Below are 12906 nucleotides of genomic sequence, written 5' to 3' on the forward strand. Positions count from 1 at the left end.
TGGATTGGGGCCAGGATTTAAAGGGCTTGGGGCTCCCCTCAGCGGCAGGAGCTCTGGGCCCTTTAAATCCCTGCCCCAGACCTGCAAAGCTCGGGGTTCCCCCCGGTGGCCGGAGCCCTGGACCCTTTAATTTGCCCCTGAGCCCAGGAGGGCTCCCAGCCACCTCTTCAGCTGGGAGTCCCTGGTTGATTTAAAGGCCCTGGGTCTCCCAGCCACAGCTGGTGCCCCAGGGCCTTTAAATCTTTAAATCTTGAGAGGCCACGCCTCTTCCAGATGAGGCCACGCTCCCCTCAGGACTCCGGCAATACCGTTAAGTCCTGTAAGTTACTTTCACCCCTGTGTAGAGATAAAGTTTCTAGACACTATTAATGACTGCTTCTTGGAGCAGCTAGTCCTGGAACCCACAAGGAGAACTGGTTGCCAGGGGATGTTGTGAAGGCCAAAAGTATAATTGAATACTTAAAAAAATAAGTTCCTGGATGATAAGTCTATGAATGGCTATTAGTCAGGTCATGTCCCTAAACATTTTGCTGCCAGATGCTGGGACTGGATGACAAGGAGTAGGTCACTTGCTGATAGCCCTGTTCTCTTCATTCCCTCCGAAGTATCGGGCATTGACTACTGTCAGAAGACAGGAAACGGGGCTAGATGGACTATTGGTCTGGCCCAGTGTGGCCATTCTTATCTTCTAAATTACAGGTTGTTCTTTCAAAGTTTCCACCTCAGAAAGGATATAGGGCAGGAGTGGCCAACTTGAGCCTGAGAAGCAGTCAGAATTTACCAATGTACATTGCCAAAGAGCCATAGTAATACGTTAGAAGCCCCCCATCAGCTCCCCCACCCCACTCACAGCGCCTCCCACCCACTGGCAGCCCCACCAATCAGTGCCTCCCTTTCCCTCCTCACACCTCCCAATCAGCTGTTTCGTGGTGTGCAGGAGGCTCTGAGGAGAAGGGGAGAGAAGCGAGGGCATGGCAGACTCAGGGGAGGGGGCAGGAAGGGGTGGAGTGGGGCCAGGGCCTGTGGCAGAGCCAGGGGTTGAGCAGTGAGCACCCTGGCAGATTGGAGAGTTGGCGCCTGTAGCTCTAGCCCCGGAGTCAGTGCCTATACAAGGAGCCACATTAACTTCTGAAGAGCCGCATGTGGCTCCGGAGTCCCAGGTTGGCCACCCCCGATATAAAGCATTATTTACTTCAGTGAAGGTGCAGCAGGAATCCATTTGGCCCAGTACATTTGGGCTGTGGCTTGTATGTTAAGTTTCAGCCTGAGAATGAATTATAAATCTCTGTTGTATTAAGCTCCCTCCCAATTTTCAAGTTTGTGCCCAAAACTGCTGACTCACTAGAGCTATTAAAATAAAAGGTTGGAAACATTTTTTTTAAATAATGGCAAAAGTGTATCTCTCCCGCACACACATACACCTTTCCTCAAAACAGCTGAACTCTTCAAACTTAAAACACAAGCACACTTTAAGGCCGAGAGCAGACCTGAAAAAATTCAGTCTAATAGGTGACTTCTTTTGACTGCCGCTGCACATTGAATGGATGATTTCAGAGAACTATCTGCAGTGACTCCAACATCTCTTTCTTGAGTAGTAACAGGTAATTTAGATGCCATCATTGTATATGTATAATAGAATTATGTTTTCCAACGTGCATTACTTTCCATTTATCAACATTAAATTTCATCTGCCATTTTGTCAGTCACCCAGTTTTGTGAGATTCTTTCGTAGTTCTTCGCACTCTTCCTGGGACTTAACTATCTTGAGTAGTTTTGTATCATCTGCAAATTTTGCCTTCTCACTGTTTACCTCTTTTTCCAGATCGTTTATGAATATGTTAAATAGGACTGGGCCCAATACAGATCCCTGGGGGACACGACTATTTTCCTTTCTCCATTCTGAAAACTGACCATTTATTCCTACCCTTTGTTTCCTATCTTTTAACCAGTTACCAATCCATGAAAGAACTTTCTTATCCCATGGCTGCTTATTTTACTTAAGAGCCCTTGGTGAGGGACCTTGTCAAAGGCTTTCTGAAAATCTAAATACACTATATCCACTGTATCTCCTTTGTCTGCATGCTTGTCAACCCCCTCAAAGAATTCTAGTAGATTGGTGAGGCATGATTTCTCTTTACACAAACCATGTTTCCCAACAATTTATGTTCATCTATGTGTCTGACAATTTTGTTCTTTATGATAGTTTCAACCAATTTGCCCGGTACTGCAGTGAGGCTTCAGGAGAAGAATTTTTGTATTTCTGTTCTTGTTGGGGCTGCCCATCTGAGTGGCAGAGTGCTGTACTCAGGTGTGTATGCCAGAGCATCATGCCTTAGGGTTGTGGGAGGGTTTAACATACTTGCACATAAGGGTGAGCTGCTAGCTGGCACCCTCTCATCTGGATCTTACTTCCACCCACAACGCTGCAGGGAAGAAGGAAATAAAACCACAGAGTTACCATCTACCTGTCATCGGAGGTCCACTTCTCACCCTGTTGAGTCATCTGGTCAGTTCCGGACCCGATTCACTCTGTGAGGTCTGGAGGCTCCAGACAAGCTGCCAGAAACTGTAGAGACCTTTTAAGTTCTCCATACCCTATACCTGGGACCCATCTTGGGGAGGGAGTAAACCCTTTTGGTTACAGTCAGTGTACTTATAATATGACCTTTACCTGTTTGCTTTACCTACTGTGTTGAGAGTTCTTTATAGTATACCCAGTTTACTTACCTTGTTGAACTGTTGTTAGTTTAATAAACAAACCTGAGTTTTACTCTGCACTTCCTTGTTACTTTTTATTTTGAGCAGTCTTAAACCCCAATGATAGAGGTGGGTAGAGAGATGACTCTCTCGATTGGTCTCCAGCCATTTTAAATCCAGTCAACAGTAAAGGAGGGCTGGAAAGAAGGTAGGCTTTGGGATTAATGTTAAGAATCAATTCAGTAGCCCTAGCACTCCATGTAAACGGTGCAGGGGTGCTGTGGCTGGTTGCTATTTCAGCCATAAACCTTTATATGAATGACTTGAATATCACCTGATCTGATTTAAATATAGGGTTGCCAACTTTCTAATCGCAGAAAACTGAACACCTTTGCCCCGCCCTCTGTCCTACCCCTTCTCCGAGCCCCTGCCCCCCACTCACTCCATCCCCCCTCCCTCCATCACTTGCTCTTCCCCACACACACTTTCTCATTTTCACCAGGCTGGTGCAGGGGGTTGGGGTGGGGGTGAGGGCTCCAGCTGGCGGGGCAGACTCCGAGGTGGGGTTAGAAATCGGTGGTTCAGAGTGCGGGAGGGGGCTCTGGCTGGGGGTACGGGCTTAGGGATGGGGATGGGGATGAGGGATTTGGGTTGCAGGAGGGGGCCAAGGGGTTTGGAGTGTGGGAGGGCTTCTGGGCTGGGGTAGGAGTGTGGGCTCTGGGGTGGCACCAGGGATGAGGAGTTTGGGATGTAGGAGGGGGCTCTGGGCTGGGGCCAAAGGGTTTGGAGTGAAGGGTAGGGGGCGAGGGCTCTGGCTGGGGGTGCGGGCTCTGGGGTGGGGCCAGGGTTCGGAGTGCAGGAGGGGGTTTAGGGCTGGGGCAGAGGTACGTGAGGGAGGGGTGTAGGCTCCAGGTGATGCTTACCTGAGACAGCTACTGGCAGGGCTGGTGCTTCCATTTAGGTGACCTAGGCGGTCGCCTAGTACACCAGGATTTGGGAGGGTGGCATTTTGCGGCCCTTGGCAGCAATTCTGCGGCGGGGGGTCCTTCCGCGCTCTGGGTCTTCGGCGGCAATTCTGCGGCGGGTCCTTCACTCGCTCCGGGACCCGCCGCTGAAGTGCCCCGAAGACCGGGAGCGCAGAAGGACCCCCCCGCCGTCGAATTGCCGCCGACCGGGAGCGCAGAAGGACCCCCGCCTAGGGCGCCAAAAACCCTGGTGCCGCTCCTGGCTACTGAGAAGTGGCAACATGTCCCTCCCACTCCTAGGTGTATGGGCTGCCAAGGGGCTCTGTGCGCTGCCACTGCCCCGACTGCAGGCACTGCCCCTGCAGCTCCTATTGGCTGTGATTCCTGGCCAATGGGAGCTGCAGAGCTGGCACTTGGGCTAGGGGCAGCATGTGGAGCCCCTGTGGACACCCCTATGCCTAGGACCCAGAGGGAGCTGCTGGCTGCTTCCCAGGAGCTACAAGGAGCCGGGTAGGGCACCTACCAGTCCTGCACCAACTTAATGGCCCAGTCAGTTGTGCTGACTGGAGCTGCCAGGGTCCCCTTCTGAAGTGGACATGTGTCAGCCCTATTTAAATATGAGCTTTGCTTTGTAAAACCACCTTGAGGTTACAATGTTATATAATTGTAACTTGTGTTTCGGCCTGTATTCATGTGTTGACCTGGTGGAAAATTTTCAACTGGAATGTTTTTCCTTTGGAAAACAGTGATTCATTGAAACTGAAATGTTCCACAGGAACACATCAATTTTGATTAAATGTCTTTTAGAAATGTATTTTCTCTTTTATTTTATATTTACATATTTTATAAAATAAAATAAAAATAATGTAAATTAAAATTTGATATAAAATAAAACATAAAACAAAAAAATCAAAATTTAAACATTGTAATGGACCTAAAATGATTTTTTTTTTTCAAAAAAAGTGTCAGGAATTTTCAAAATTTGACTTTTTTTTTCCTGTTTGGTACATTTTTTTTTCTTTTCAAAATCATGGAATTTCCCACGAAAGAGAAATTCTGGTTCTCAAACAGCTCTATTAATTTCCTTTCTTTTCTAATATTTCAACTTGCTGCATTTCAAGGAAAAGTGAAATTGTTGCAATGGTTTTTCTTATTATTAAAGTAATCATGATATAAATTATTAATAATAATCACTTCAATAGCGATGGCTTCCAGACAGCAACTGGCCTGAGCCAAGACTCAGAATCTGAACAACAACGAACTTTGGAAATATTGGTACCCAGGTCTGAGTTTGGTTGCTTGGGTTTCCCCCTACTTTCAGCAAAGAGTTTATTTTCTGGAATCAGCCTTATTCCTGACCTCCTTTCTAGGGTTATTCATGTCTCTTTAATTCTTCTGCAAAAGCTGATTTGCCTAGCATGAGAAAGAAGTCAAGTGGAGGGATCTGCATGCCCCAAGAGCCTGGGATAGGCATGCTAGGTACCCAGAGGCACATGTCACATTATTATGGTCAGATTTCATTATGGACAACATCCAGTTCTAAGAAAAATATCCAGGCTTCATTTCTTCAGAAGTTTCTTTAAAAGCCAGATAGAGAAGAGGTGCCCAATCCACAGAGTGTGTATTAGATCCAATGTCATGATGACTGGTGTCATGATTGCAGGGCTAGCTGTATCTTTGCCCCTTTCTGGTTTCTCTGAGTGTACCCCCACCAGTGTCAGGCATCATGCCTTTACATATCTTGGGGTGGGTTTCTGGCGCCCTAAGCAGAATTCAGGGGGCAGCATTTTGTGCACTCCCCACAGGGCGTGCGGGAGCTTCCGGTTCCACTCCCATCGTGCTGCCGAAGAAGGACCCTCTGCCGAGATGCCGCAGGCGACAGCGGCAGTCATTGAGCTGCTCAACTGCCTTCTGCTGTTTTCCGCGGCACATCAGCAGAAGGTCCTTTGGTGGCGTGACGGGAGCAGAACCGGAAACTCCTGTGCGCCCCATGGGGAACGCACAAAATGCCGCCCCCCGAATCCTGGCGCCCTAGGTGACTGCTTAGGGTCACCTAATGGAAGCGCCGGCCCTGAGGCTCCCACTCTTAGACCAGACTCTAGGCTACAGTGTATCAACCATGTTTACCCTAACCCAGCAGATCCATGTGAGTTTGAGCATCTGTGATTCTTCGTTTCTTGAATCAGTGACCAGTGATGAATAGAGTGACCAGATGGCTTTCTTAAACCCAGGCATTGTTAATTTTAACAGTAGGAACAAAAATTTAGAAAAAAAAGGATTTTAAAACAACAAACAGCCTGCACACAATGTCTATCTTACTTAAAGTCTTAGCATCTCCTGATGGTAACCTAGGCAGGCCTAACTTCTTCAGATGTCACAGCAGGTCTCTGTGTCTCAGCCTGGATCTGTCCAGTAACTAGTCTCCTCTCTTAAGAGAGTGCATGTCATAAACCTGATAGAGTCCTTGCGATCTCCTGTGCTCACAGGCCTTTTCCTGTCTTGGCATTGTCTCTTAAGTCTCATGCGTTTGCTGAGAAGTGGCTAATCTTGAGCCAGTCTTTCCCTTCCTGCTTGTTTTTCCTGACAACCCCCTATTGAACTAAACCAATATAGTTATACAGTAAACATCTCAGTAGCCAGGTCATCATACGGTATTCATACATTTATTACAGAGCAGTGTCAAATCCGTCACAACTGGATACAACTGATTCTCCATCACAGTTCACACCATTGAAGTCCAACTTCCTGATGCCCTGGAGATGTCTGCAACTATATACAAAAAGTTACTGGGTGGACATTGGATAATCAGCATGATGAGGTAATTACACCTAGTTACAGTGATGATCAATGATTCATAATTAACAGATTATAAAGCCAGAAGGGATCACTACTCTGCCTGCCTGCATAACACAGGCCATTTAAATAATTCCTGTTTGAACTAGACCATATCTTTTAGAAAAAGATCCAATCTTGATTTAAGATGAAGGATCCACCACAATGGAGTGCGGTGAAAATGTCGCAACAGAAGGAGCTGGATATGGTGAAATATATGCTCTCAATCAAAGCAATGCTGAAGTCAACTGATATGACAGTGGGGGCAATCTTAAATTGGAACAGTCCTGGCTGGGGACATCCAAGTCTTTTGTCACGGAAGGGGGCTTTTTAGACTGGCACACAGCGCTGGCTGCAGAAGAGGGCTTCTTTGATTGACAGTGGCTATGGCTCCGATTTGTTCATTCTGACACTGGATAAAATTAATCCTAGGGTAGTTAAGGAACTAGCTGAAGCAATCTCAGAACCGTTAGCAATTATCTTTGAAAACTCATGGAGGATGGGGTGAGGTCCCAGAGGACTAGAATAGGGCAAGCATAGTGCCTATCTTTAAAAAGAACAACGAGGACCAGGGGAATTATAAACCATTCATACAACTTCAATACCTGGAAATATACTGAAACAAATTATTAAACAATCAGTTTGCAAGAACTTAGAGGATAATAGGGTTATTATGAGGAAGAGACAACATGGATTTGTCAAGAACAAATCATGCAAAGCTAACCTAATTTCCTTCTTCGGCAGGGTTACTCTCCTAGAGGATAGGCGGGAAGCAGTAGATGTGCTATATCTTGATTTCAATAAGCCTTTTTACACAGTCCCACGTGACATTCTCATAAGCAAACTAGAGAAATGTGGGCTAGATAAAATTACTATTAGGTCGGTGCACAACTGGTTGAAAGACTATACTCAAAGAGTAGTTATCAATGGTTCACTGTCCAACTGGGAGGCTGGGTGTATCTAGTGGGGTCTCAAAGGAGTCAGTCCTGGGTCTGATACCCTTCAATATTTTCATTAATGATTTGGAGAATATGCTTATAAAATTTGTGGATGACATCAAGCAGGAAGGGCTTGAAAGCAATTTGGAGGACAGGCTTAGAATTCAAAAAGACTGACAAATTAGAGAAAAATCAAGAGGATGAATTTCAGTAAAGGCAAGTGCAAGTACTACACATAGGAAGGAAAAATCAAATGCACAGCTGTAAAATGAAGTGAATAACTGGCTAGGTAGTAGTAATGCTGAAAAGAATATGTGGGTTACAATGGATCACAAACTGAATACGAATTCACAATGTGATGCAGTTGTGAAAAAGGCTAATCATAGACTCAGAACTGGAAAGGACCTCGAGAGGTCATCCAGTCCAGTCCCCTGCACTCATAGCAGGACTAAGTATTATCTAGACCATCCCTGACAGGTGTTTGTCCAACCTGCTCTTAAAAATCTCCAAAGATGGAGACTCCACAACCTCCCTCGGCAATTTATTCCAATGTTTAACCATCCTAACCATCACAAAGGTGTGAGAAATAAACACATAGGATGAGGGACGGATGCACAGAAGGAAAAGGATAAAAATGGTAATATTGCTCCCAAATATATCTGGATCCCAAAGAACTGTGGCTGTTATAAACAAACATGCAAGCCCTACTTCATAGATACTGCTACTCTGACTGGTTTCTGGCAACTTGTAAAACATATAATGCAGTGAGCATCGCTACAGGGATCACAAAATATTTAAAGGGGTATTACCTGTGATATGGTGACTGGCCCCTTTAAGAGGTAAGAGGTCCAGTTCCAGTAGGGTGGACAGTTCCGATTTTGGTACAGTTCTGATTTTGGGGTCTTTTTCTTATATAGGCTCCTATTACCCCCCACCCCGTCCTTATTTTTCACACTTGCTGTCTGGTCACCCTAAGTTCCACCTGTGTCTCACTCAGGAAGATCACAGACTCAAGAGTGGGTGAAGGACAAGAACCCATATGGCTGGCTGCATGTAAGTGGCGACTTGGCTCAGAGGGAGAGGCTTTCTGGATGGCCTTAAAAGTTCTGTTACAGGTTTGAGCTTTGTTTAGTATTGATCCACCCCTGCAAGTGTGGTAATGCTGGCAAGGGTTATGTTGTGATGGGACTGCTATTAGTGTTTATATGGTAAGCTACTTAGTTGTAGCTGCAGAGCTAGTTTAGCGAGTTTACGGTCATCTCTTTTAGACAGACAGACGCTACATACAGTAACAAGAGGACACTACAGTAAGATGTTGTTTTGCTCTGTACGCTAAGGAGCATGTGACTGGTCCAGCGAGTTGCAAATCATATGATCGCTGAGCAGGCTCAGATAAGAAGCTGAGATGCGTGGGAGAGAAGCGTAGAGAAATCTGACACACACAGACTCTGCTGAATAGGCAGCAGAAGCCAGCAGATCTTTCTACGAAAAGCTCGACTGCAAGGCCAACAGGAAACATGGACTGTGGCGTGATCACCTCCAAGACAGTGCTGCTGCTGCTCAGCCTCATCTTTTGGGTAATTTGATGGACGAACCTTTAGTCTGGTAACTTTCCCTGACCGTCCTTTGGCTGCTGCCACTACTGGCTTCCTGTAACAGTCCTCACCCCTTTCTCTTTTCACTGAACTGATTTAACTACAGATGTTTTCAGATGTTCTGGGGCTGATCCTACAGTTCTTACTCAGGCAAAACTCCCTACTGAAGCTGATGGGGAGATTTGTCTGAGTCCGAACTGTAGGATTGGGGCCGGTATCTGTACTTCTTTTACTGTAAAGAACTTAGTATGCTAGATGCTCTATAAACAACCTTAATTGTTATGAATTATTACTTCTTATTACTGCCTTGAGAGTGTTAACACTAATGTGATGAACTGTCCGTTTTTACTGGGCAAATTAAGGAAAGATCAGAGAGCAATGAGTGAGCGTCAGTACAAAGCAGATGTGCCTTAAAGAGGAACTGAAGGGGGATTTGGTATGGAAATACACATTTAACTCCATTGATCTACTTTTTTTCTCACAGCAAGGAAACAAACTTACTAATGTAATGTCGTACACATAACTTTTATTTTTCCAACTAAACTTTTAAAAGTAGTTTTATTAGTGAAACCAAGCATAAGAGACTATGTAAAGACAATGAAAAATGCTAACTAAAGGCAAGTGGTTTCTGCCTCTGCCCAGAACTGGTCACCCCAGGGTAGTAAGCTAGAGATTCCATATCAGAGCTGTAGGTAACAAAATGAGATTTTATGAAAAATACAGTGTGAGGACACCAGAGAGTTAGGGGGCCACATACCCATCTGGTGTAAAGCAGCATAGCTCCAGCTGAATATTCTGTGATATTACAGGCTGGGGGTGAACTGCCAGGTGGGAACCAGACTTTCCTCCCTGGAATGTTGGCCATAGATAGGGCTTTCTCTAATTAATGCTTGTTGTACTATGGTGTAACTCCATTAGTATTAGCTACACTCTATTTATTTCAGTGTAAGGGAGATCAGATCTGGGCACAAAGTTTCTTATTCTCTTAAAATCTTTAGGTAAGTAATGTGTTTCAGTCTTTGAAAAATTATATATGTTTGTTCATGACTTTATCTGTAGTTAACATGTTTATTAATCTCTTGCTTTAAATGCTATCACAAAGTTTTTCTTTAAAATGAACTTTTGATTTGTGAGAATTTGTAAAATAATTGTTTTTTAATAGAAAACAAAATGCTGTGCTCTTTTATGAAATTCAGACCAATATAACTGAGTTTTGATTCATTCTAAACTCAAAGAAGAAAGATTTTGACTGATTAGTTTTAAAGAAGAAATATTTAACCGGTGAGGATATTATAACATCGCATATATTATTTTATCCATTACTACTGCAATGATATTGGTATCCATACACGCTAGCCATTTCATTACGCTCCTCTCTGCTGGCTGGAATGAGAACTGATTTGCTGTGCTATAGACTGTATAACACTAAAAGTTAATGGAGATTACAAGGAGAATTAGACCCAAAGTATACACGGTACTCAAACTCTGATCGATGAACTCCTTTCTGGTGGTCTGAGAGCCAAGCAATAAACAGAATGGGATGATGGAAGGGAAAGCAGGTCCATGAGAGGATTTCATTCTTATAAAATGGTGAATGGAATGAAATGTCTGGAGAGCCCCTGCAGCACACTCTACAAGCTAAGAAAAGCAGACAAAAATCTTCATATGCCGCTTTGTGGTTCCTGCTGCTGCACTTCATTTCTTCTCCAGCAGTGAAGCAGTTCAGATGTGTTAATGCTGGAAGCACTTTAATGTAAAAATGCAAGTTTCACTGTTCATTTGGCATTGATTTTTGGACTCTGCTGATCCTGGAGTGTGTCTAGCACCATAGCTCCCACAGCTTTTTGAATACATTGATTTTTGGGCTTTCTTAAATTAGTTTCAATATGAAACTTAGAAGTTTCAGTGTATCACACTTGCTCATTTCATGCAAATGAAATTAATTGAATGGTTATTTTGTGGAGACAGGCAGACCTGAACCAAAAGCCCAGAACTGGACACACAGTTCAGATGTAGATCGAAATGTTACATCCCAGGTGTTTTTTTGACTTTGTATGGAGAACATTTAGTTCCTGAACCCCAGACGAATGCATGATATTAAGAGGATCCAATTAAGTGTTTAAGTTTCTGAAGTGTGCAAATATGCTCAGGTAGCACCAGTGCGCTGGCAGCTTCCTTAGTCTTGCAGCTCCTAAATGGTTATTGGACACATATAAATGAACTGTACAGGTTGCAACATCAAAACCATTTAACTAAATGGAGGGTTGGCTGAATGAGGGAGCAATGAATTGTGCACATTGTGTTAGAGGACATGACCACTTTTGGTTAACCAGGACTTTCAGCCAACCAATTAAAGAAACATATGGTTAACCAGACTCTGGTTAACCATGCTGTACTTGTGTACAAATTCCTTGCTGAAGTGGTTTCATAGAGTAGTATGATTTAGTTATCTATCTGCTAAGTTTGTGAGTAGAAAACAGGGCCGCCCAGAGGATTCAGGGGGCCTGGGGCAAAGCAATTTCGGGGGCCCCTTCCATAAAAAAAGTTGCAAAACTATAGAATATTATATTCTTGTGGGGGGCCCCTGGGGGCCCGAGGCCTGGGGCAAATTGTCCCATTTGCGCCCCCCCCCCCCCCCCCGGGCGGCCCTGGTAAAAAATTGTGTTTACTTTTAGAACCATATAGTAGTTTGTCTTAGTGTTTCTGAAGGTAAAATTGCTGCTAAAAACTAAGAAGTAAAAGTATAGCTGGATTTGTTATACAGTTGGTCTAATGGCAGCTGGAGTACTGGACTCCTCTATGGGTATATCAGTTCCAGGGGCACTTCAGCCTTCATGTTCCATAAGAATATTCAGGCTTATGATTTTCTCATCATATACAAAGATGTTTGAATAGCCAGAGTACAGCTGCCAATGTTTGCCTTACAAACAATACATGATGTATTTTTGAAAGTATTAGTCAGGAAAATAACAGGTGGTGGGAGGGAAATGGTTCAGGTTGTATGAATGTGAGTCAAGAAGACCTTGGTGTAAAATTTGTGACAGGTAACCACCCCCCCACTACACCCCCTTTTCAGATCCCACATAGAAACTACAGCTTCCAGCCACGATTCTCTTCTATTTTTAGGGATAAGACTCATGTGAGTTTGACTGTAGTAATATAATTTAATGGCAATAAAGATTCCAGTTAGTTTTTTGGGACTTTCCTGCCACATGGGAAAGTTTGAGTAATTCAGCAATAGACTGAAAGAAATGAACTGGATAGATCACTTCATTTGCAGAAGTGAGCTTTTCAGAAATAAACCCCTTGTGGTGAGCTGTGCTCAGGGCTTGAAATGTGGCAAAACCAGAAGGAACTCAACTCCCTTTGTTAAAATGCAATAATCTGTTGATGAATGTACATTAGGGAAGGACGGAAGAGATGGAGAATTCTCCTTGTTGAGTTCTTAACATTCATACCTTAATTGTGATCATCACTGGAAACCAAAGCTTGGATTTCACAGGCCGAAGTGTGTCCCGAAGAGGCGTGCATGAAACTCCCATTGATCTGGTGTCTAGTTTTACAGTCCTGTTTTCATACAGTGCGTAAGGTAGGAACCATTGAAGTGTTAACCTTTATTGATTTGCTGTGCAGTTAGTTATGATTGCTGTGTGCTGTTTCCTGTTTGAACCATAGGGAAATACTGCAGTACTTCATTGTGAGCAGATGGAAATTACTCCTGCTTTGAGAGGAACTACACACTATATATCGCTCAAATGTACCCCTTCACTGGTGTTTGTCTTTACTGGAACTCAAATAACTACCAGAAGCATAAACTTCAGTCTAGTTTTGGCTATTAGGGTTTCCTTCCAGGTTTCTAGCATGTGAGATTACAGTGCC

The 12906-nt window shown here is 44.1% G+C and overlaps 1 protein-coding gene across 1 annotated transcript in view; it reads left to right on the forward strand.

Moving 5' to 3' along the window:
• The first annotated feature begins 8738 nt into the window (after positions 1 to 8738).
• Positions 8739 to 12906, forward strand: part of LOC127046996 (tetraspanin-36-like) — a 47924-nt gene continuing 43756 nt past the window's right edge. The window contains exon 1 of the mRNA XM_050944783.1: positions 8739 to 9009. Coding sequence (XP_050800740.1) covers positions 8950 to 9009 — 60 coding nt within the window. The 5' untranslated portion in view covers positions 8739 to 8949. The remainder of the gene's footprint in view (positions 9010 to 12906) is intronic.

Source organism: Gopherus flavomarginatus, chromosome 3 (genome assembly GCF_025201925.1).
Source record: "Gopherus flavomarginatus isolate rGopFla2 chromosome 3, rGopFla2.mat.asm, whole genome shotgun sequence".
NCBI lineage: Eukaryota > Metazoa > Chordata > Testudines > Testudinidae > Gopherus > Gopherus flavomarginatus.